The 23746-nt window shown below is 38.8% G+C and overlaps 1 protein-coding gene across 1 annotated transcript; it reads right to left on the bottom strand.

Moving 5' to 3' along the window:
* Positions 1 to 103: 103 nt before the first annotated feature.
* NUFIP2 (nuclear FMR1 interacting protein 2) lies at positions 104 to 21989 on the bottom strand. The gene is made up of 4 exons (XM_055577082.1): positions 21588 to 21989; positions 14715 to 16439; positions 4195 to 4227; positions 104 to 2324 (listed from the first exon to the last, which is right to left on the bottom strand). Exons 1-4 carry the CDS (start codon positions 21865 to 21867, stop codon positions 2272 to 2274), a joined length of 2091 nt encoding a protein of 696 aa, XP_055433057.1. The 5' UTR covers positions 21868 to 21989; the 3' UTR covers positions 104 to 2271.
* Between the last annotated feature and the right edge of the window lie 1757 nt (positions 21990 to 23746).

The raw sequence follows: 23746 nt of genomic DNA, 5'->3' as shown, positions 1-23746 counted from the left end.
CAGAACTTTAAAACCTATAAAACAAACTGGAGCCTTTTTTTTTTTTCTTTAATCAACCTTGTATCTTTTTTTTTTTAACCTTTTGAAAATTTTTATTTAAAAAAAAAAAAAAAAAAAAAAACACAAAACACAGACTTCTTTCACTTCAGTATGTGGTATGATGCATTTTCCAGTTTGTTCAATGCTTTAAAGCTCAAGGATGCCTCTGCTTTCAATTGTACATGGGCCTGAAGCATCCTAGCTTTTGGCAAGCAGGCAGGAGACTCAACAAAAATCAAAATAGAACAAGGCAGACTAAATGCAGGGCACATCTGTAAACATATTATACATTTGAAAATTACAACATCCGTAAAAGTGATACAGTTTACAGGTGAAATGAAACTATCTGGAACTGGCCTACCACAAGTTTCTGAACCTGGACTGATACAATAAGTTATCTTATATATATATATATTATGTATAAAAGTTTTGTTTACATCAAGTGGAATTGGCAATCCATGCTTATACTTTTAAAATCTAAGCAGGGCAGAAATCCAGACTATAAAGATATTTTCTCTACTCTATGCTGAGTCCAACAGCTTCTTTCACAAACTACTTGTTAAAAGCCTCAAATAATCAAACAAAACATGAAAACTCATCCATACTACAGTCGCTCAAAACTGGACATTTCTTAAGCAAAAGGGCTGAGCAAAAAGTAGCTACTTCCTCCCCAAATAACCCTGGGGATCCAGTCTACTTTTATTAGAAGACTACATCTCTATGTATAAATACCCTGCTATTTTAACCTGTATTTGACATACATGGATATACTAATTTCTGTGTTTGTGTGTGTGTGAGACGCGATGCTATGTCAGGCCAGAGAACTTGTTTTTATGCCACTAACGTCACCCAACCTTATATTGGACCCTTAGTTTCTGCACACACAAAAAAATTTATTTTAGCATGCTATATACAAGCTGCAGTGCAACAGGATGGTAATGTGATAAGACAGGGCTGATGCTCTTCTCTGCCCAAAAGAAAATTTCCAGAATTTCACATTATTTTCCTTAAAAAAAACCCATTTGCTCTAGTAATAAAATATATTTATTAAGATATAATTAGAAGCTAATAAGCTCAGAAGTATAGTTTGCATGAAAACACACCTTCTATAGGCAGGGTTTATTACCTCCTCACTGGCTAAAAACATGAAGTTTTAGTTTTCATGGACTTTTTTCTTCACCTTTTAGATTTCTGAGAAATTAAAAAGAATTTACAGAAAGGTACAGAAGTTTCTCTTCAGATGTTTGATGAAAAACAAGAAAAATAGCACATTTAGTGTTAGTGACAGAGAGCAAGTCTGGAGCACCTACAGTTGAAAAGCAGAATACATTTTTGCTCCCACTTATACAGTTACGTTAGAACATGGGCACAGGAGGATTTTTCCAGATTAAATATCTAAAGCCAATTATTTGTTCTGTAACTTTTGTTTAAATGACACTCATGAAGTTTTTACTTATTAAAGTCCAATAGGTAACCAAAGCCAAGTGAAACTATGTACCACCAACTACTTCAGAACTGTAGAACTTCAATGCCCTCCCCTATCCCCCCACCCCACAAAAAATAAAAGAAAACAAAGAAAATATTTCCCAACACCCCACAGAGGCTGCTTATTCCTGGCAAGACATGCAAATCATATTTACTAAAAAAAAAAAAAAAAAAAAAAGACCCCTGCAAACTTCAAGGCATTTTATCCAGCATTCTCGCAGGGTTCAAAGTATAACCAAAAGATCAAGGGAGGAGTGGGGGAAAATGTTGAATCATTCTGGGTTCCCCGTGATTAGTGTATCACTTTAGTCACAGAACAAGATACAGAGATCTTTTAAAGTGGATTTGCCTTTCCAGTGGGTCATTTGTTGCCCAAGGTGATGACAGCAGGAACTTTAGAACCACGCTTGTTAATAAGTCCATATTCATTAATCACTTGCATTCACACTTAAAAACAAAAACTAAAAACAAAACAAAACAAAACTATTCAGTACCGGAGATTAAATAACCATGTGTAGTCTCTTGAAATAAATTTGTTTCCTTAAGAAGTCTAATTACTTTCAGTTGCCTTTTTTTAAATAACTATATATATATAATGTATATATATATATATTTGTATATATTATCCTGTGATTCTACTTATGGTTCCTCTGCTGCGTTGAAGATCTAGGAGCATAAAAGCCTTGTGTCCCCCATGAACGGTGGCTCTAATGCTGCAGAAAGGTTACAAATAGGCAGTCTGGTCCTTCATTGATCTGGACTATCCATGGCTTCATTGTAAGTGATTATCCTTTTGGGATCTGGAGGGAAGGTTAAAACATAAACACATAAATAAAAACATAAATAAAAACAAAGTCTGAAATTCCCATGTTCAAAAAATAAATCCCAATAACCATCATGTAAACTGCCCTCTTTTATGAAAACACAATTTAAAGACCATTTCCTCTTTGTATTAACACACGTGTGACCCACTTTTCCTCAACCCATTTCAATGGATTCCCAGGAACAAGGTCCTGTTGCCAGTGAGGAAGACCACATATTAGAGGGTTGAGTTCAGTTAACCAGGACAATGTGCTTCTACTGACTATAAAAGCAGCACATTTGAAAAAAGCAGACAAAATTTAAGTCCTCAATAATCCAACACTTTAAATAAAAACTCAGATTTATTTTCTTTTGTTCCTGGCAAAATGAAGTCAAAATTTATTTTAAGCAGTGAGGATTGTCTAGTAAAGAACTGTTCAAGTTAACACCTAACACCAAAAACTTCAGGTTAACAAGTCTGGCAGAACTATCACTTCAGTTTAATTATGACTTATTTCTTCCTTCTAATTTCCCACAGTACCTCCAGACTTTATTCTCAGCAACAGCAAAAACCTGTGGATATCCTGGGCTCAAGTATAAAACAGTCAGAATGTGTTTGGCCAAACATCCCAGCGTTATTTTAAATTTCCATTATTTATCTGTATGCCCCCCTCTTCTGGAGAGCAAAGATTGCATTACATACTACATCTATCTATCCTAAGAACTTTTAATCATACACATGCTTTAGTAAAAAAATAGGAAACCAATAAAACTTGCTATCTAACAGAAAAGTATAAAGGCCTGAACTGAAAACAGTATCAAAAAACTCAAGCTCACCTCAGGCTAAGAATCAATCTAATTTTGTCCAGAAACAATATCCTTTCTAGAACTTCAAGGGACATCCACTAGCAACTTGCTATGAAGATAATATTTATTCTTAATAGTTAATAACCATTTTAAAGTGAAAAACAGGTAGGTTTACTTTTGCAGAGTATATTTTGTAGACTACGTGTTTAAATAAAAAGGCACACAGAGAGCAACACAAAATAAGAACTTCTTAGTTATTTTCAGGCCACAGCTGTGTTAGACAAAAAATATTTGGACTAAGAATAAGAAAGAGCAATGTTGGAAAATCAGGGAAACTTACTTTTTAGTCTGGACACTTTAGTTTACACTCTAGTTTACATAGATTACATAGTAACCTCTCTGTGCCTCAGTTTTCTAATTTGTAATAAGAAAATAGAATTTCTAATGTCTCTCAAGTTCTGAAAATCTAGGACTTTCACATCTGTCTGCAATTCACTTATTTTACCCAGCAAAGTGTATGGAAAGTGGGATCCAATTCAGTTACAGAGCTCTGAAAGCCAAAACCTATCAATATTAACCTATCAGTTTCAGTGACTAACTCTCTAAACTAAAACTCACTTCTATTTCAGGTATCCCACAGCAAATATATTTTATTATATTTGGACAGAAGGTACTCAGTAATTAGGACAACCAATTTCAGTTTTTTGAGAACTCCAACACAGATAAAGATTGACCATAAGTGGAAACATTTATGTTGGTTTTCTAGATTAAAAAATATTTTTGGTCTTCTTATCTTTATATTCAGGGAGGAAAAATATTCACATTCTTTACACAGCAGGTAAAAACTACACTCACATACATTCTTTTCACTTACAGTATTACCCTGTCTTTAGCAGTCCTGGTATGGCAGCTATTATCCTTTGGTTGTAGTTATTATTAAATAACTTTAAAATACAAAGTCTAGTTATTTGGTGGGCCACTATTCATATTATTCCCACCCAAAAATAATGTATTGTAACTAGTGATTAGTACTAACATTTCAGGTAACCTAACCATTCTTACCTTGCTTCTGCAAATTCCAAACAGATTCCATTTCTGCAAAGAAGAAAAAAAAAGAATTATTTTTAAATACTAAATTTTGCAGAGCAAAGTTTAAAGCTGAGCTTTTCACTTTAAAGCTAAGAAACCTAGACTGACTATTGCTGGGCTGGAGGTAGGGCTGAAACAACACAGTTCTAAGACACCCAGACAAAACACTCATATTTTCCTTTAATTGTTGAGAGTGTCATTGAGATGGTCTGAAACGTTGATTACAGAAAGTCAATTATTACCTGAAATCAAACCACCAAGATTACAACTGTATCTGCACAAACAGCAAAGATTTGCAGATGCATACTACAGGTAAATGATGAAAAACAAAACAAAACTCACTGTTATTAAAAACAACCCAACATCCTTCAACAAGGTGCCTAGCACTTTTGAAGGAAGCATTATCAAATTTAATCAAACTAGATCTTAAAATGCCTTATTAAAATTTTACTTAACTCTTTGCTATATTTAAGTAGTTCTCTCCTCCGAACCCAACCTACTCATATTTAAGCCCAAAGGTCAAAATGCCAATGCATGCCTATTTATTAATAGCATTCAACCCTTATCTGCTCAACTCAAATGTGATTATTTATAACATGCCTACTTTAGTATCTTAGAATAAGTATGTATATGAAGAAACTATAGTTGACAGTATAGACAGAAGACAAGGAAAACTACCTGAAAGCATAGAGAAAGCTTCACAGAAGGGATATTTAAGTCTTGAGGAGTAGATGACAGTAGTAGACAGTAGATGACTATTACAGTGAAAGAACCAAAGGACTGTACCGAGTAATAGGAATGACCTGTAACTAACACTGAGAATAAATGCTCTTCCATGGCCAGATAACTACCATTCTGAAAAGACAAAAAAGTGGTTTTTATTCTGTGTAACTGGATGGTCTGTATTCTATAATTTTTTTGTATTCTGTAACTTATCAGCAATCAACCATAGTTAAAGAAAAATGAAATTGGAGCCTGTTAAGATCAGATATAGCTGAACATGGATTTTTTAAACATGAATTATAGTTAATGTACAACATAATGGCTCCCTGGGGCTAAAGAATCTGTACAGATCTAAAATTATTACTTTTTGTTTGATGTGTATGGATGGGGGCAGGGAAAAAGATTGGCAGGAAAATTCCCATCTCCTAGGAGGTCTAAGGAGAGAGAATTGCAACCAATCTAATCTGGGGGGAAAGAAAAGATATATCAGGAAAGGATTTCTAGTCATGGCACTCAGTTATCACATGAATACAATTTCTAACTCTATTAGTTTCAAACAATTAGGAGGAGCTGCAAGAGTCATTAAAGCTGTTATCTACAAATTTCTGGATCTCAGAAGAGCTAATTTTAAGAAGTCCAAAGATAAGCCTTTTCCTGGTTAACATCATTACAAGAACATTAACCCAACCACATTTTCCCTTCTAAAGTACAATAATACCACATTTGCAACAAAAATTCCTGAGGTGTTCTGTATTTACAGGTTCCTTGATGCTCATTATTCAAAATTTGCTTACTGCAAAGATAAATCTATATTTAGTTGTATGTTGAGAAAAGAAAGGAACGAGAGAACTTTCCAGTGTTATAGCCCACCTGAACTATATAACATTTTCCTTTCTCTTCCCCACCCAAGAAATCTTCAACCTACCCCTGCCCTACTCTTTATTTGGGGATGGGGAGGGTACTACATTCAAGAGTCACAGTAGCAGCCACGCTACTTTAAAAGCAGAGTAAATATACATGTTTTGAATAAAAACAACAATAACTATTTGCAAACACTTCAGACTGAAGCCATTTCCTTAACTTCAACTAGGACATTCAGCTTTACATTCTACTCTAATACTGTACATTTTTAATCATTTCTGGCAAGAAAATCTTATTGCCCTCAAATATGGGCTCTGGAGTAAGTGAACTCTGACCATGAGGAGGGAAAAGAGATGGTCTGACCTAGCTAAAATATTAGTCATGGGCCAGCTTAGCTTCCAGTCAGGAAATCAGCATTATCTGAAGTGTTGTACTAAGAAATGAATGCAATTCCCTTTCCTGCTATTTAATATTACTTCTTAACTGGTAGCAACTTGATTTCCTTGACTAGAATTTTAATGTTTCTATGAAACTCCAAGTTAAGATGTAAAAGAGGAAACAAATCAAATACTGTTTGTATGATTCTATGCCATGTTTAAACCACTCTAAAAAGACTAACCTGAAGCTAGTGATACAGAGCACATGGGAAAGAAGTGAATGACATTTTGCCCTCTTTCAGGTTACAAGTTAGGATTCAGATGTTCAATATAAAATGAGTTTCTCTGTATAACCTTGTTTTAACTATCACAAGAGAAGCTGAACAGTATAAAGAAGGCTACAGAACTATACAGAATCACAACATAGTAATTAATCTTTTTACTTCTAATACTACCCTCTTCTACATACATACATACACACACACACACACACACGCAAATACCCAAGTCTTTAATATCCTGGTTCTTTTACAACAGGCATCACAGCATCCAATTATTCAAACAGTTATTGAGAAATGGCCACAGGGCCAAACTTAGTGGTCAATTTTGCCAAAATTCTGTCATTTAGACCATTACCATAAAAATTTGAGATTTTACTGTATCAAAATTTTAAAAATTCAAATACAATTGAATTTTTACATCAAATTAAATTTCCTCAAGTAATGCCGCTCAAATGAAGCAAATTTAACATTCAATTTCCTAAAGCAGACAACTTCTACATAGTCCATATCACAAGGCTTCCTGGAGTAAACATCCAATTAAATAAAAGTTCTTAACTCCAAGTTGATTAAAAAGCATTACTTAGAGGATAAGGATACAGATGCAAAAACAGAAAGAAATACTCTTGTGAGCTCAGTAGAGTAGGTAGATAACTTTTCTAGGGAGAAGCATCAACACAAACAAAGCTTGATGGTATTAAACAACATGTGCCAACTTACAGCAGTCAGCCCACTGGGTTCTACATACCATCTGTTTTTGCAAATAAAATGTTACTGGTTAAAAAAAAAAAAAAAGTTACTGGTATAGAGCCTCACCCAGTGCTCTTTTGTACAAAGCAGAACCAAATGACAACAGAGACTATGGCTCGCAAAGACTAAGATATTTACTATCTGATCTTTTATAAAACAAGTTCACTGACCCAGGCTTCAGCAGTCACAAGTAATTTAGTAAGCCAATAAGGCGAAAAGATTTAGACAAAGAACACCACCATTCACGGAACAGAACTAAAAGTTGCCACAAAGAAAGATTCAGACAAAAATGCCATTTTGGTATTTGTGGGAAAGAGCACAAAGCATTCATGAAAGAAAGTTTATCATTTAGTCACACAGGTGAAGGAAAGTCACTGAAGAAATGAAGTTATTATAGTACATGCTAGGAATGGATGAAATGACAATAGAAAAAGCCCAAAATGTTACTGCAAAAGTTCAGAAATTAGGGCAGTTGTATTAGAGATGGAAAAGAATGAAGACGTTAGAGAAGATCCATATGAACCTAATGACAAGGGTTGTATGTTAATTCACTAAGGGGGAAGCCAAGAAAGGGCAGTTGTGGGGGAAAAAATGTATTCAGTTTTATAAACACAGCACTGGAGTGACATTGAATTGAATACATGTGGTCTGAACTCAGCATAAAAGCAGCTAAAGAAGTCTTAACTAATTCACAGAAACAGGATTAGTTACCCAGAAGAGTTTGAAAGCCTGAAAAGGGGACTGAAGGAACAACATTTGAGAAAAAGAGAATGATAATACCAAGAAGATCAGGAATGTTGTATCAAACATACAAAAGTAAGAATAGACAGAGTTAGAGAATGTAGGGAGGGAGTATTCACAACTGCAACTCTTACCTAAATTTATCAACCACCACATCCCACAACATATGCATATGTGTGCATGCTTAGTCACTAAGTCATGTTGACTCTCTGCGACCCCAAAGACTGCAGCCCACCAGGGTCCTCAGGCCATGGGATTTCCCAGGCAAGAATGCTGCAGTGGGTTGCCATTTCCTTCTCCAGGGGATCTTCTCAGCCCAGGGATCCAACCATGCCTCCTGCACTGGCAGGCAGAAGTTACCCATTCCCCTTTCTCTTGCCCAGTGCCATTGCCCTGGTTCAAGCAGTGGTATCTTATATAGCATTCTGAAGTTGTCTTTTATCTACAGACCATTAATTGAGTCTCAGTTTCTATCTTCTAAGCATGGTTATAATTCTCTTTCTTTAAAAATATAAATCTGAAATTGATCACATTGCTCAAAACATTTCAATGGATTCCCATTTGCTAACATGGAGATTAGTTCTGTGTGTCTGATATAAAATTTATTTCTAGAATAGGTACATTAACAACTTGATAAATTAAAGATTTTTAACATGCACCATTCACCTTTCCTGAAACTGAGTGAATGGCAAACTTCAAACATATGCTGTTTTCACCTAAAAATATTCTGACTCTCCTTCTACAATAAGCCAACATTCACTTCTTTGAATTCTAACTACCTGTGTCCCCTGACCCACCTACTCAACCTTAGTGCTTTCTATTTCAAATGCATTTTTCTACAGAGCAGTCACATTAGTGATATATTTCTTTCCCATTACACTGAGTTTTTTAATAACATGAACACTGTTTTCATCTACTTTTCACCAATGCTTCACACAGTACTTGACACAATAAATAAAACATTGATTTGAACAGAATACTCATAAATCAGTCAAGGAAGTAATAATATAGAAAATGTTTCAGAGACCCATTTGAAACTATTATTCAATCTCTTTTGACCTACAAAAAGCAATTTCATATAGATTCATATTTTAATTCTAAAATCCTTCAAAGACTGAGGTTAACTAAGAGGGTTAAAACTAAATAGAAGCTTAACTTTTTCTCTTTAAAACTGAAAGATACTACTGCCCCAGTTAATAGAACACATTTAAAAACACTAACATTTTAAGTACATAATGGCACCCTCCAAAAAGAATCAAATCATATATAAGGCAAAACAAGCTGACTCCCACAACTGTGAACCCCTAGATCAATTTATCAGTAATCATGGCTTCCACCCCTTAAGATATTTTAGATCAAATTCTATAAAATCCTGCAGGGGTGGTGACATAAATTTAAATTCTGCTTCTCTTCCTAGTTCAGATTTATTCATCCTTTTGATTGATTTCTGGCTATCCCAACACTGTGTTTTGTTATTTTAACTTCTCCTCACCCACTCATTGCACCTACCTGCCTATTCTTTTGGTTGTCAGAAACTTCTCCCTAACCTTTTTTCATTTTGACTGTACCCATAAAGAAATACAGAACATTTTCAAGTTGATTAAGGTAGTTGTAAATCATCACCTTTTCAGTAAATGGTAAATTAACTCTTCAGTAGATCAATTTCAATCCTATATTCCCAACTTGGAGCTACACCAACAGACAGCACAATTGTCAGGACCACCTCTAAATACACACAATAGGAACTTGGAGCACTTATTCTATTACTTTTAATGGTAAAACATAAAATTTAAGTTGCTTAGAATGAAACTCCTGCTATGACAGTAACAGACAATTTCTGCTACTATAGCATGGGTAATTACTTCCCTTTCCCTCAGGATTTAGGCTAACAAAATCTAGGAGTTAAATTTTATCTTCTATTAAATTCCTTCAAAGTTACCTTCCAGATTAGCAGCAAAGTAACTAGTGTACTCATAAAGCAGAATTAATGAGAAATCAAGTACCCAGTATGGTTGTTAAAATGGAAAGTCACTGATAAAAAGGATCTTACACAATGTTAAGAATTACTTGTCATATATATTCCTATATGTCTCATATTACAGAGAGAAAAAAAGGAGTCTTCCCAAACCTAGATGTTCAATTTGGACTGAAACCCAAATTAAATCTGCAGGTACCTGTTTATAAGATTGTTAGGAAGATAGCTTTGATGGCACAATTATGGGGCAAATGCAATAAAAACACTGAAAATGCTTATCAAGCACTGCGTGAACAAGAGAAAACTTAACATTCAGATCTATTCATGAACAAATGTCTAAACTGTATGAACAGTTCCCATCAGTTTCATGGATCCATTTAATTAACCGTAACTTGACTCCTCAATATCCTGTCTCCCATATCCTGTAGATGTAGAAATATTTATCAGTTCTCTCTTGCCCTTACCGAATCTAAAAGCTTTTTGAAATGTCTGTTTTATTTCTGGTTAAGTAATACAGTCACAAGACTGAAAATACAAGAGGAAAATCTTTGTTATTTCTCTGCCTGGACTATCCCAGTAATCTGACTGATCTTTTACTTCTAGTCACCAGAAAAATGCCTTCTAATCTACCCTACAAATTGGTGCCACATTAATCTACCTGAATACAGACCTACAAGTCAATTGCTTAAGAGCAACTCAGTTTTTACAGCAGTTGAGTAGACAAAGGCTGATATACTTACTTTGTAATATTATGAAACCCAGGCTTAAAAATGATAAATGATTTGCCCAAGCACATAGGAGTCAGGAATAGCAGCATTAATACCCCTGTCTTTTGTCAGTTTAAGTTACATACTACCAGTCTATCTCCAATACTCAGAGGCTCCCCCTGCCCTCCAATGGGAATTAAAAACCTCCATGATTTGACAGTAATTTACCTTTCTTCTCTTTTATATATATCCTCTCACCACATCCAAAGTGGATACCTTCCAAGATTCACATCACTCTCATTTCCCAACTTTTCTGTTCTTTATGCTTCTGGTTCTCTGCATTTTCATTAAGTAAAATGCCTTCCCTCATCCATCAAAATCCAGCTTAAATGCCACTGCCTCCAGGAAAACATACCCTGCACTTACTCTTCCTACCTTTACTCCATTAGAAATTCTCTCTCCCTTCACTAAAATCTCTTATTTGTACTTTTCTTAAAACATTTAACATCTGTGCCTTAAAACATGTGTGTTATTTTCTTGGGTACTGAAGTTCTTTTAAGGAAAAGATTCACCCTGAAAATGCAAGTCTTTCATAACTAAGCAAAGTACTCTGCCTATGAAGGTACAATACAAGGGAAAGGAAAACACAATTTATTGTACAACTCTTCAGTAGTATGGAAAACTGTGACACACACACACACACACACAAAGGATTAAGCTGAGGAAACCTCCCTATAGACCTAGAGTTCCAATCCTAGTCTGCAATTAGTGTCACTCAGTAAGTTAAAATCTTTTTTTAAAATTCAGGGTTCAACTCACATCTACTGGATCAAACCACTTATGCCAATAACCTGCCACTTGTGGAGGTAATAGAGAAATTTTTTCAATTTCATGCAATAGCCTATAATTGCCTCAGGAATATTTTATACTAGATAACTTTCACTTTGACTTACCCCAACCATCAAAAATTAAAATTTATCTCCCCTACAGCTCTATGTGCTGGATAAAATTTACCATATCAAAGTATTTAATGAATACTCCAAAATGTCAGCATTTTGAATGCCTGATATCATTTAGTGCAATATTAGCCAGGCAAGGTAAATTAACTAGTGTAACACTATAACCAAACACAACTCAAATCAATGTTACTTCTGAAGACATGGCTTCAAATAAGTTTAGACCCTTTCAAAGTCAATGACATCACCTCAGAAAGTTAGAAATCTAAAATTTTAAGCCTCTGACAACAAACCAGCATTTCTGAGTAACTACTTTGAAGGTGGCAATGCTTATATGTCTTGGGTATGTTCATTAAAAGCCATCACTCTATAACATACTCAAAAGTATCAATGAATAAAATGCTGACTCCTAACTTCATCCAGTGCTTCCCTGGTGGCTCAGTGATCAAGAGGCTTCCCAGTTGGCAGTAGTGGTAAAGAACCTGCCTGCCAATGCAGGAGATGTTAACAGACATGGGTTCGATCCCTGGGTCGGCAAGATCCCCTAGAGAAGGGAATGGCAACCCACTCCAGTGTTCTTGCCTAGAGAATACCATGGACAGAGGAGCCTGGTGGGCTACAGTCCATGGGGTCACAAACAGCCATGATTAAAGTGACTGAGGACACACAATGGAAGATCCCCTGGAGTAGGAAATGGCAACCCACTCCAGTATTCGTGCCTGGGAAATTCCATGCACACAGGAGCCTGTTGGGCTATAGCCCATGGGGTTGCAAAAGAGTCAGATACCACTTAGTGACTAAACAAAGATGAACTTCAATCAACTTTACTTACAGATCACTTTTGAACACTTGAAAAGACCGTACTAGAGGACTCTCTTAAAGGACAAGGGCTCTTGCAAAGGATATTCCAATAAGTCCCACTGATTACCTCTTTTTAGAGTTTCAGAAAACGTGCCTTAATTTAAAAAGATCTTCATATCTTTCAAAGGTTGTGACACAAAACAAAATTCAAATAAAAGAAAAATTAGTGACATGATGGATCAATCTACATTTGCCAGAAATTCAAAGAATCTGCCACTTCGTGACCTCACTGAACCGAATATTGTTTGTTTTAGGTAGGAAAAAACAATACCAATTTCTTCTCAATAATGTCCAACTATAAAACTCAAACTGATGCGCTTTACTAAAGCAAATCTTTCAGTAACATCACCAAAACTAAATATAACTGCATCCACGTATGGTTATTTAGTTTATCTAAGTATCACTGATTTCCTATCTGTTTAGCCCATCTGTAGGACAAATACATACACGTAACACCTAAGAATAAACAAGAATTAATACTCTCATTTAAAAAGGTCTGCATTTTTTCCATAATAAAAATCAGACATCACCAAGCAAGCACCTAATGGAACAACTTGCCCCAGGATTCCTCCAGGTTGTGGGAGAACATAACACAACCATACATCCTCTCAGGTTCACACAACCACCACAGCTGTAAAACAGTTTGGCAAAGATTTTCCAAATATAGTGGTCTCTGGAGGGCAGATGGCACAGAAAATATTACAAATACCCTGGCAGAATTTAACTTATTTAACCAATGTCTTAAGAAACTAAGTATTTCTTTTTCCCCTAAACTTTCCTAAAAATATCCAGCTCTTAACTTTTATTTACTTCCAAAGAGCAGTGCTGGAGAAAAGTGAAGACAGATAATTTTATCTGCCAGGATTTCTACTCCTAAAATCCCATAGGCAATTCTGTTTATTCCCATTTTTTAAAGGAAGAAAAATTTAAATGGGTATCTGTTTACTAAATGTTTTACAATCTGCAGATAGAGGGGTATGGAGACTAGATAATTTGCTTAGAAGTCACATAAATAGCTTTGTTATTCATCTACAAAGCAGTGATTCTTCTAAGGAAAACATGAATTGCCTCATCACCACCATCAGATATGCTACCTCTTCCTTACAGTTGCAAATCATTGCCTAAATGAGCTACTGTTCAAAATGGGGCTGTGCAGTATATATTAGGTGTGCACATGCATGCAGGGGGTAAGGATTTCTTTCAGGGGAGGTGTGGAAGACAGAGAAGGAAAACTGAAAACCACTCTTCTCTAAAGCAAAGAGGTGCTTGTAACATCATTTGTAAACATCATTCACAGGACAAAGACCACTATTGGGAGTATGGGATATGGCATACATATGGAATAAAAAACAAGGTCCTACTGTATAGCACAGGGAACTATACTCAATATTCTGTGATATACCATATAAGAAAATATGAAAAAGATATGTAAAACTGAGTCACTTTGCTGTACAGCAGTAATACACTAATTCAACTACACTTCAATTCAAAAAAAATTTTTTTAAAAACTGCTACATGAATACTGCAAAAACAAACAAGAAAACATTGTTTCAAGGATTTAAATTACTTACACCATAAACAAATTTTCCTTTAAGGCACAAATAAACCATATTCTAAAGAAGTTATTAACATGGAACTTGAAAGATATCTGGTTCCTTTTTAACATGGGCTTTGGGGCTATGAAAAACAGACTCCCAAAAACCTGGTCGCTATAATGCTAATTGTACCTGTAAGGGTAGTTTATTTTCTAGTTACCTTTAGCACCCATTACTCCTTCTTATAAGAAAACAAATTAGCTGACACTCTTAACTTTTTAGACTTCTCCTATTCATTTTAGGCAAATTAGAACTATTAATTGAGCTCACTAATAAGCATATTAAAAGCAAAGGAGAGACTTCTATTCAAAGAAAAAAATTAAACAGAACTCTTATGAGTGTTTAAGAGAAAATAAAACATCATCCCTTTAGCACTCCCACCCCTTTATTCCCTGAACAAAAGGCAAGAGCTCGATTATAACTTGTTTATATAAAAAGAAATGTTTTTAAGTTGCAAAAGTGAATATCCCTTCTAAACTTCAGCCATACTATTTCCAAGACCAACTGTTTGATACCAGCTGCTTATCCATAATGTTATTCTCAACTAAGCTCTGCAATCCTTAAAGAATCTCATAGTAGCTTCCAAAATTCACCCTTAGTATAACAGCCAATAAATATGTATTAATAAATGACCAGTAAGAAATTTCATATAGGAAACAAACAAGTTACCTTTAGTGTGATATACAATAGCAGCCCTCAGGTCAAAAGAACCCCAGCTATCATTCCTTTCTAGGCCTCTCTGGTATCTCTGTTCTTTGGCGGAGCCTAACAAAGTGTTCGTAGGAGACGCCAGAGGATTTTGATTTTCTATCTCATAGTCCTTTGAGAGAAACACTAAAGCACCTTGACTACTGGTGTCTGCTTTTTGCAGGTCACCTATATGACTGGGTTCCAAGGATAAGGCTCCACTCTCATTAGTAGTCCCAGATTTTAGAATGCTACCCAGAACTTGAGGACTAGTCCGTTTTTCCAGCTCATATGCCTTGGGAAACACAGGATGCTCAGTTCCTGAGGGGATTATTTCAGCACCCTGTGAAACCAAAGTGGCAGGATATTCCCCTTGAAATGTCACCTCCATCACTTTATGATCTGATGACTTCCCAGTAACAGTTTCAGGGCCAGCACTGGGTTCATTGATAAATGATAAACCCCACTGATTCTGGAAGATATCCCCCAGGTTTTGCTGATCTGTCTGAGAGGGTAGATCCACTTGAGCTGTGCTCAACAGCACAGTTTGCATATTTGAAGGGTAGATAAAAAGGCTGGACTTAATTTGTTCAACAGCTGCTGAAGTCAGACTCATGTCTTGGAGAACTGAATCAGTCCCAGAAGAGATGGGTGTTAGAGTATTAGCAGCAGTAGTTAGCAGTGGCTGACCCCCTGGAGAATACACACTTGCATCAGTCCCTGCTAAAACTGGCCCATTAGAAAAGTTGGCCGAAGTAACAGATTTCAGCGCTGACATAGGGACCTGGGATAATCGACTTGAAGCTTGGGTCTGAGTTTCCCCAGTAGATGATGAGGAAGATGAAGATGAAGATGGTGACACAGAAGAGTTCTGTACAGTTTTGTTGAGGTTTTCCTTAACTTTGCTTGCATAACTTATTTTAGGAACGATTTTAGCACTGCTATTGTCCACTGGAAAAACTGGGGGTGGCTTAAACAGGGTCCACGAGTCCTCTTTGGAGGCAACAGCAGAAGTATGCTTTCCTTTGGGCCGATCATCAAACTTTTTGCTGCTCACACCAGGCTTAATATCAGAGCTTTTCCGCAGCATATCACCCACAGCAGGTTTTCCTCGACTTGTTCCTCCAGGCCCAGTTTCATACTTCCAAATAGGCTTTGAACCATCTACTCGATTTCCCTTTTGTTCACTGTAGTCAGGCTTGAAAGTTTCAAGTCCCTGTTTTAAGGTTGGGACATTGGTCTCTTGTTGCATTATTTTGTCCTGCACTAAATTAAGGTTTTCACAACCCTTGGCACTATTGCGCCTAGCTTTCCTTTTTTTAGGAGTGGTATATCCGCTCTCAGATCCACTACCATCATTATCTGCTCCTTTGCCCATATAACCATTAGTAATATAGCCAGAATTATTTGTTACAACACCATTTGGAATTGCTACAGTATCAGTCTTCTCTATAGATTGGTTCTCTCCAGATTTATTTTCATAAGACTTCCCATTCTTTTTGTCCATACTGTTTTTCTGAATAAAATTCCTGGTTTTAATTCCTGCTTTCCCAAAGGTGCTGGACTTTACAGTCTGCTTCAGATTAGTGTCTACAACTTGTTGGTTGCCATTGAGGACCCTGGAAATAGGGTTGGTAGCTTCCTCAGAACCCAGGCTCTTTAAAGATATTTCTCTTTCTCCAGCATTACCATTTAGTTCACCGTAGCCTAGGGGGAAAAAAGTTAAAAAAAAAAAAAAAATTAGAATATGTAAACTACAGTAGTACCTAACATTTAAGGACTATTTAATATTCACAATGTGCTAGACTCTATGCTGAGCTTCAGCTTTATCTTACTATTTAATAACTCTAAGAGAAAACACTTGTTAGCCCCATTTACAGATTAGGAAGTTTACTAAGAGATAGAACTGACCTAGGATCAAACCAGAGTCCAAGGTCAGAAAGAACATAACTTCTTAAGCATAGTATCTTTTCTCTAACAGCATCAACCTTCTCAGCATTCTCAGAAGGCTGTTATAAAATTTCCTTTACCATTAAGAACAGAGCTACCCTTTGGGCAAAATCAAGTTAAATGGATACAGTAAATCTAAGTATTACAAGAAAACTAAAGACTGCACTTCTATGAAATCATAAATGGCTGGTGGTCACCATGCTGCTGCTGCTGCTAAGTCGCTTAAGTCGTGTCTGACTCTGTGCGACCCCATAGATGGCAGCCCACCAGGCTCCCCCGTCCCTGGGATTCTCCAGGCAAGAACACTGGAGTCGGTTGCCATTTCCTTCTCCAATGCATGAAAGTGAAAAGTGAAAGTGAAGTCGCTCAGTCGTGTCTGACTCTTCGCGACCCCATGAACTGCAGCCTACCAGGCTCCTCTGTCCATGGGATTTTCCAGTCAAGAGTACTGGAGTGGGGTGCCATTGGCTTCTCTGGGTGGTCACCATAAGAAGTTCCTAATTGCCTTCTGTCAAACAAAAAATCTAACACTTGTGAACTTTTTCGAAAATGATGTTAAACTTGACACATCCCATACATTCTATCATACTGTTATTGTATGAAACCAGAACACCTATGTGCCAACTCTTACTGCATTTTTCATTTCATTATACCATACTGCCTAACCAAATAATTAAGAAAATACTAACAAATAAAAGGTATCTAATTTTAAAAAGTGTTAAGGTACTCAAGTTTAATTTAAGAACTTCAATCACCATAATCAGTTTATTATTACAGATAATTCAATTGGGTCAACAACTTTTCTCATTTCCTTACTAGTAAAATAGTGACACTACTTAAGTACCTTACTATGAAACATTCCCTACAGCATGGTGAGGTCAAGTCATTAGAAACAAATACAAGATAAAAGCTAAGGATAAGACTCACAGACACACACACACATTCATTTAAATCAGCTTTACAGGGGGATGGGGGGAATCCAATAGTATTTGGTATTAGTATTCCAATAGAAATACTAAATAATTTGTCATTTTCATTCATTCTCTTGGGCCTGTAGCCCCTAAAAGGCTAAAACGCACATGAGCTTGTATATTTTTGTTTTCAAATTTTGTTTTAATATCCAATATGGTAAACAGCAATAAACATAGCCCATACGACTAGCTCTTCATATATTTTCAGAGGATAAAGAACATTAAGATTTTTTTTTTAAAAAGCTTGAGAACCATTGTTTTAAAAAAAATTGATGTGAAACAGAACACACTGAGAAGATTCACAACAGGGTTTACTATAATTTTAAGTCACTTAACTCTGCATCAGTGAAATGAGCAAATTATATGAACTTTCAGAAATTAACTCAGGAAAACATACTTAAGGCATAACCGTTCTTGAGCAAGAGTGGCACAGAACCTGTTCCATGAGACAATATATTTGTAAAAAGTTCTTAACTTCCGCTAGAGTTATATTTTACTTTTCGTCTGGCTGAAAAAGCCATGACTCTGTGTGACCCCATAGACGGCAGCCCACCAGGCTCCGCCGTCCCTGGGATTCTCCAGGCAAGAACACTGGAGTGGGTTGCCATTTCCTTCTCCAATGTATGAAAGTAAAAGTGAAAGTGAAGTCAGTCAGTCGTGTCTGACTCTTGTGACCCCGTGGACTGCAGCCTACCAGGCTCCTCAGCCCATGGGAGAAAAAGCCATGATAACCAATCAAATCAAACTTTTGGTAAAAAAATTCTGACTATGAGACAGGAGAGATAGCTGCTTAGGATGTTTTCTAAAAGGTTTGTTTTTCCCCAGAAAATCAGAAATTTCAACAAACTCTCAACACTTTTAACAGATACAAGTTTACTGGTGTACCACGCAAGACTAACCAGAACTACATACACCATTAACGTACTAACAGGCTAAAACAAAGGCTTGTACTCTTGGGCCAATTAGTCATAGCTTTTCACATCTCCAAGATAAGGAATCTTAAACACAAAAGTAAATAAATTAATAATCCAAAGTGCAAATCAAGTTGGACCAAAGCCAAGACTTTAAAATTAACTAGAATAATTTTTACTATTTAGTTGCTGATATCAGAAATCACCGATTTAAAAACCACCCAGAAGCCACTATACTTTTACCTCTAAGTTTTAATAAAAAAAAAAAAAAAAAAAAAAAATTCTCATTTAACTGTATTAAAAATTTCCCACCAAAACAAAAAAAATTCCCATGGTAACCTTGTTGGTATGCAAAATGTCTTTTTTAAAAATTTAGGTATTAAAAAATGTAAACATAGAATTACTGAGAAAAATGAAAGGCCTCCTAGTGCTTTTATTATTTCGGGTTGCCATGCCAAAGCATCTAACCCTACTTCAAAAGGACTCAGCAAAACTCGAGTCCTGAAAAATCCAGATTAGTATCTGAAATTACCGAATATATTTGCATTTCTCCCTCTCTTGCGCCCTCTTCTGGATAAAGAAAAACTGTTCCTCTTTATAGGTTTGTGAGTAATGGGTCATCAAAGCCCCCCTCAACATGCTACAGACACATTTCAAAAATCCTCACAAGTTTTCTTAATAAATTAGACCTATGCATGTTGAAGTAACAGTAATGTGGCCAGGACACACAAGAAAAGTTGCTCCCCCCACACTGTTTACATTCTCTCAACTGCTAAACCCAGTTTCCCCTATTTATCCCCTTTCAGGATAAGACAAACTAATTTGAAGGATGTCACCTTGAACGGCTCAGGGGACGCTTCCGCTTCCGTAAGTAGAGAGAAGTCCTGCGGGGAGTATACTAATACCTGACAGACAAAACTGAATTTTCCAATCTGAACTGTAATACTGCCTTATAGTCCAAGCAAGCATAATAAAATTTTTTTTCCACCTGAAGCTGAAAAAGATTTAACCTTTTAAAAAAATATAGGATGTACAGTTTCTAACAGCTCTTAAACTGTTCCAAACCCTTAGGTTAAACACTCAACAAATTTAATGTTCATTTCTACTGCACATCATCAGTCCCTATCACCCTCCAAAATGGAAAATCTAATCCCTCAATTTCAGTCTTCAAGTACTATAAGTCTGTAATAGAAATAGTTTTTCTACAGCTCTCGGTAAGTGCTTATATCAAATCTGACACCCTGGGTTTAATATTTTCTTACAATTTCAATTTATAAAGAGAACTATTGTTAAAAATCTGCATAATTATAAACTTTTAAGTTCATTTCTTCTTAAATGTTTTCTAAAATGACTTTTTGCCCTCAATTTAACATTTGTTAAAGAGAAGAGTTTGGGCATTCGTATCGGTTTTAAAATGGGAAAACATCTTTCCTTATTAACATGAAATAAGTCTCATCCCAGGCAAGATGGTAGTGCACAAACCTCGTGGATGAGCCACCTCGGTTCACCCCTAAGGGCAAGAAAAAGGGGTCAAAAAAACCTCGCCCTCTCTTCCATTCAATCACTCTTCTAATCTCATTCCTCAAAACCACTGCCCAAGCCCAGAAGGTAAATGTTGGCGGGGGTTGGGGGGTGGGGTGCTGGAAGAAGATAAAACAAGCATTTTTTGTAAAAATGAGCTGCTAGAAGAAAACGACCCAAGTGAAAGCCTGAGAGGCGGAGTCGTGAGCGAACCTGGCAGGAGACGAGGTTCCTGTGGCAGAGAAACTCGTGACCGGGGAGCCTGGTTCCCGCTGGGTACCCCACCCGGCCTTCAGGCACCGCCTCTACCCAAAATGTATCCCCCCCCCCCGGCCCCCCTGCCCAGAGGAGCGCCCGCGGCCGCCGCCCGCGGCCTCCTTCTCCCTCGCGTCAGCTTTGAGGCCGGCTCCCCGCCCCGACCGCCCGCGCCTCCCGCCGCACCCGGGAGCGGGAAACGCGGCCGCCGGCGCGCGGGGCCCGGCGCAGGCCGCTCCCCTCGTGGCCGCTTCCCTCCCCCACCCCAACCGCCCCCGCCCCTCACCCCAGGGACCCGCCCGGGGCCGCGCGGCCGCCGCCGGGTTACACAACCCGGCCGGCGACGGGGGGGAGGGGCGGCCGCGGGCCGGGGGCGCCGCGCCCCCGCAGTGCTGGGGGCGCGGTGACGCGGGGGGATCCCGAGGCACCCGGCTCAGCCGCGCCGGGCGCCCCTCGACACCCTTCCCCCTCCGCTCTTCAGCGGGCCGGAGTCGGTGACAGGAATCGGCTTCCAACATGGCGGACAGGAAGCGGCCCCGCGAGGAGAAGAGAACATTCCAGCCGCGCCGGCTCTGGGGGGAGCGGGCCCGGGGCGCCGGCCTCGGAGTGAGCCGCAGGGACAAACTGAGAGGTCCGGTGCCCGAAAGGAGCGTCTAGGGGTGGAAATGACCCGAGAGATGAGGGGTCTCAACCGCCCCCCCCAGACGGGGAACCCCAAGGCCACAGGTGGGCTTGGGGCGGCGGGTGAGGGAGGACACTTCCTCAACTCTGCCCCACTACCCGCTCCCCGCCGCCTGCAAAAGGGTCTCGCGACGCCACCCGAGTCGGAATTCGCTAGGCCTTCCTGAGTTACACCCCGAAGCATTTCGGGGGGCTGGGTTCGCCCCCAACTCAGGGCCCCCAAATTAGGGTCCCTCGTGGGCCGCAGGAAGGTAAACGAGAGAGGAATATAAAGGCTAGACTTCCAGGGCCGACCCTCCGGGTTTCCCTCCAGCCCGGGTGGGGGCCGGGAAGGTCACACTGGCCTGGTTGGGCCTCTCCCGTGCTGAGGAGAAGAGGGCGCTGCAAACCGTGAGGCCCAGCCCGAGCTTTCGGAGAATGAGAGGGGGCTTCCCCACACCCGCAGGACACCGACACACAAGCGTACACACCCCGACCCCTTCCGCGCTTTTCCGATCCAGCCCCACCCCCATCTCCCGCACCCCCCCACCCCATCCCCCTTCCCCCACTCGTCCTCCCTCCCGGACCTGTTTTCTTCTTCGGCGTTTCCTGGTGCTGCTGGAGGGCGTGTTTCTGCTCATGTTTCAGCGGCTTTGGCTGGGTCTTGGGGCTGCTCTCGGCTCCATGCTGCAGGTATTGGTGAGGCTGCTGGTGATGGTGGTGGTGATGGTGGTTGTGGCTGTGGTTGTAGAAATAATAATGGTGATGGTGGTGCGGCTGCTGCTGCTGCTGCTGCTGGGGGTGATGGTGCGGATGGTGGTGGCTGTGATGGTGCTGAGACTGTGGCTGGCCGGGCTTCTCCTCCATTGAAAGCGGCTGGGACTCTCTGGCTGAGGCTGCGGGCTGCTGCACCGTCAGGATCTGAGACTGCTTCTCAGGGCTCACTCAGTATATCTGAGCGCGTCTCGCCAGCGCACTGGTTAACAGAGCGATTCTGCGAGATTGGCAGCTGCATCCCAGCAATCAGGAGCCACGCTGCGCCTCTGGCCCCGCCCCTAGCCCAAATCCTCTTTCCTTCCCCTTCGCCACAGCCTCCTGGCCAACGCCACTTACCCTATGCAACCTCACAGGGCCGGGCCTTCAACGTCAGCACTATGGCTCTCTCTTGTGTCGCTTTCTCTCCTTCACCGCGCAGTCTGCGAACAGCACTTTCTACACTCCTCGCCAGCAAACTAGCTCATGTCGAGGGCAGCAGATTCCACTGGCGATTCCGCTGGCTCTGGGAGCCATCTGTTGGTTTTGCAGCTCCTAGAATCTATTGGCTTTCTTTTTTTTTTTTTTTCCTAAATCCTTTTCCGGGTAACCAGAGGGGAAGCTCAATTCCCTTAACCCTGAGACCACTAAAGGGGCAAATCAAAAAGAAGAAATAAATACATTTTTAAGAATACAAGAGCTTCACAATCCAGTAGATCATTTTGTATTCTGGATTCATTTTGCTTTGTATTCATATGCTAATCTCTTCCTTTCCACGAAGGGATTATAGGATTCCACAATGGGGTATCTGTGTAATTTTCTAAAAGGGCACAAAGGGTTTAAATCATTGTTTCTTTGTAGTTGGAGGCAAGGGAGAGCGGGAGGAATGAAAATCTAGAAATCTACACAGAAGCAGTTGTTTGGTTGTTTTGTTTTTTTTTTTTAACTCTGCAGGTGAGGTCAACGGTGAATTCAAGAAAGGTTTTAGAATGCGAAGTTTCAAGAGAGAGGGAAAGCGTACTTTAGAAGTTAAGTTTTAAAAAATGTTTTGCATATATGGAAAATATTGGAATGTAAAGAAATACTCTATTGCGTTGTGTAACATTGGTTTAACTTATCCGGCATTATCACATTACAGCCTGATTTTTAAAAGTAAATGTTTAGTCAAGAGAGTGGTTACTCAGGAAGGAGGAAAGGGTTGTGATGGGGGCAGGAGGGTGCACTCTGATAGTCTTTATTTCTTGACCTAGATAGTGATTACAGATATATTTGCTGTATAATTATTTCTTACTGAATATGTATGCATCGGTGTGAGTCCCTCAGTCATGTTGGACTGTTTGCAGTCCATACCCCCATGGACTCTAGCCCACCAGGCTCCTCTGTCCATGGAATTCTCCAGACAAGAATATGAGAATTGGTAGCTAAATTCCCTTCTCCAGGGTATCTTCCTGACCCAGGGTCTCCTGCATTACAGGCAAATTCTTTACTGTCTGAGTCACCAGGGAAGCCCATGAATGTTACATTATACATTTTTTCTCAGTCTGTGTTATATTGGGGGCATTTTTAAAAATTTACCATAAAATACACAAGATTTACCATTTTACTCATTTTTCAGTATGCAGCCCAGTGTTGCTAAGGACGCTCACATTTTATGCATCCATCACCACTGTCCATTTCCAGAACTTTTCATCATCAGAAACTGAAACCCTATACACATTAAACAATAACTCCGCATTCCTTCCCTGCCCCATGCCCTGATAACAATTATTTTATTTTCTTTTTCTATGATACTTCGTATAAGTGGAATCATACAATATTTGTCCTTTTGTGTTTGGCTTATTTCACTTAACATAATGTCTTCAAGGTTCATCTATGTTGTGGTGTGTATCAGAATTTCCTTCCTTTTTAACACTGAATAATATTCCATTGTATGCATATGCCACATTTTGTTTTTCCATTCATTCAGCAATGAACATGTGGATCGCTTCCTCAC

Source organism: Bubalus kerabau, chromosome 4, assembly GCF_029407905.1.
Source record: "Bubalus kerabau isolate K-KA32 ecotype Philippines breed swamp buffalo chromosome 4, PCC_UOA_SB_1v2, whole genome shotgun sequence".
NCBI lineage: Eukaryota > Metazoa > Chordata > Mammalia > Artiodactyla > Bovidae > Bubalus > Bubalus kerabau.
Note: the sequence above shows the minus strand (reverse complement) of the source record. Positions and strands in the feature narration are given on the sequence as shown.

Excerpts from the sequence above, each read along its gene's own strand:
- NUFIP2 (XM_055577082.1), bottom strand. The coding sequence starts at position 21,867 with ATGGAGGAGAAGCCCGGCCAGCCACAGTCTCAGCACCATCACAGCCAC. Across the intron at positions 4,228-14,714 it reads TATTGTATATCACACTAAAG|AAATGGAATCTGTTTGGAAT; the intron begins GTAACTTGTTTG and ends TCTTCTTTGCAG. Across the intron at positions 2,325-4,194 it reads TTGGAATTTGCAGAAGCAAG|ATCCCAAAAGGATAATCACT; the intron begins GTAAGAATGGTT and ends CCTTCCCTCCAG.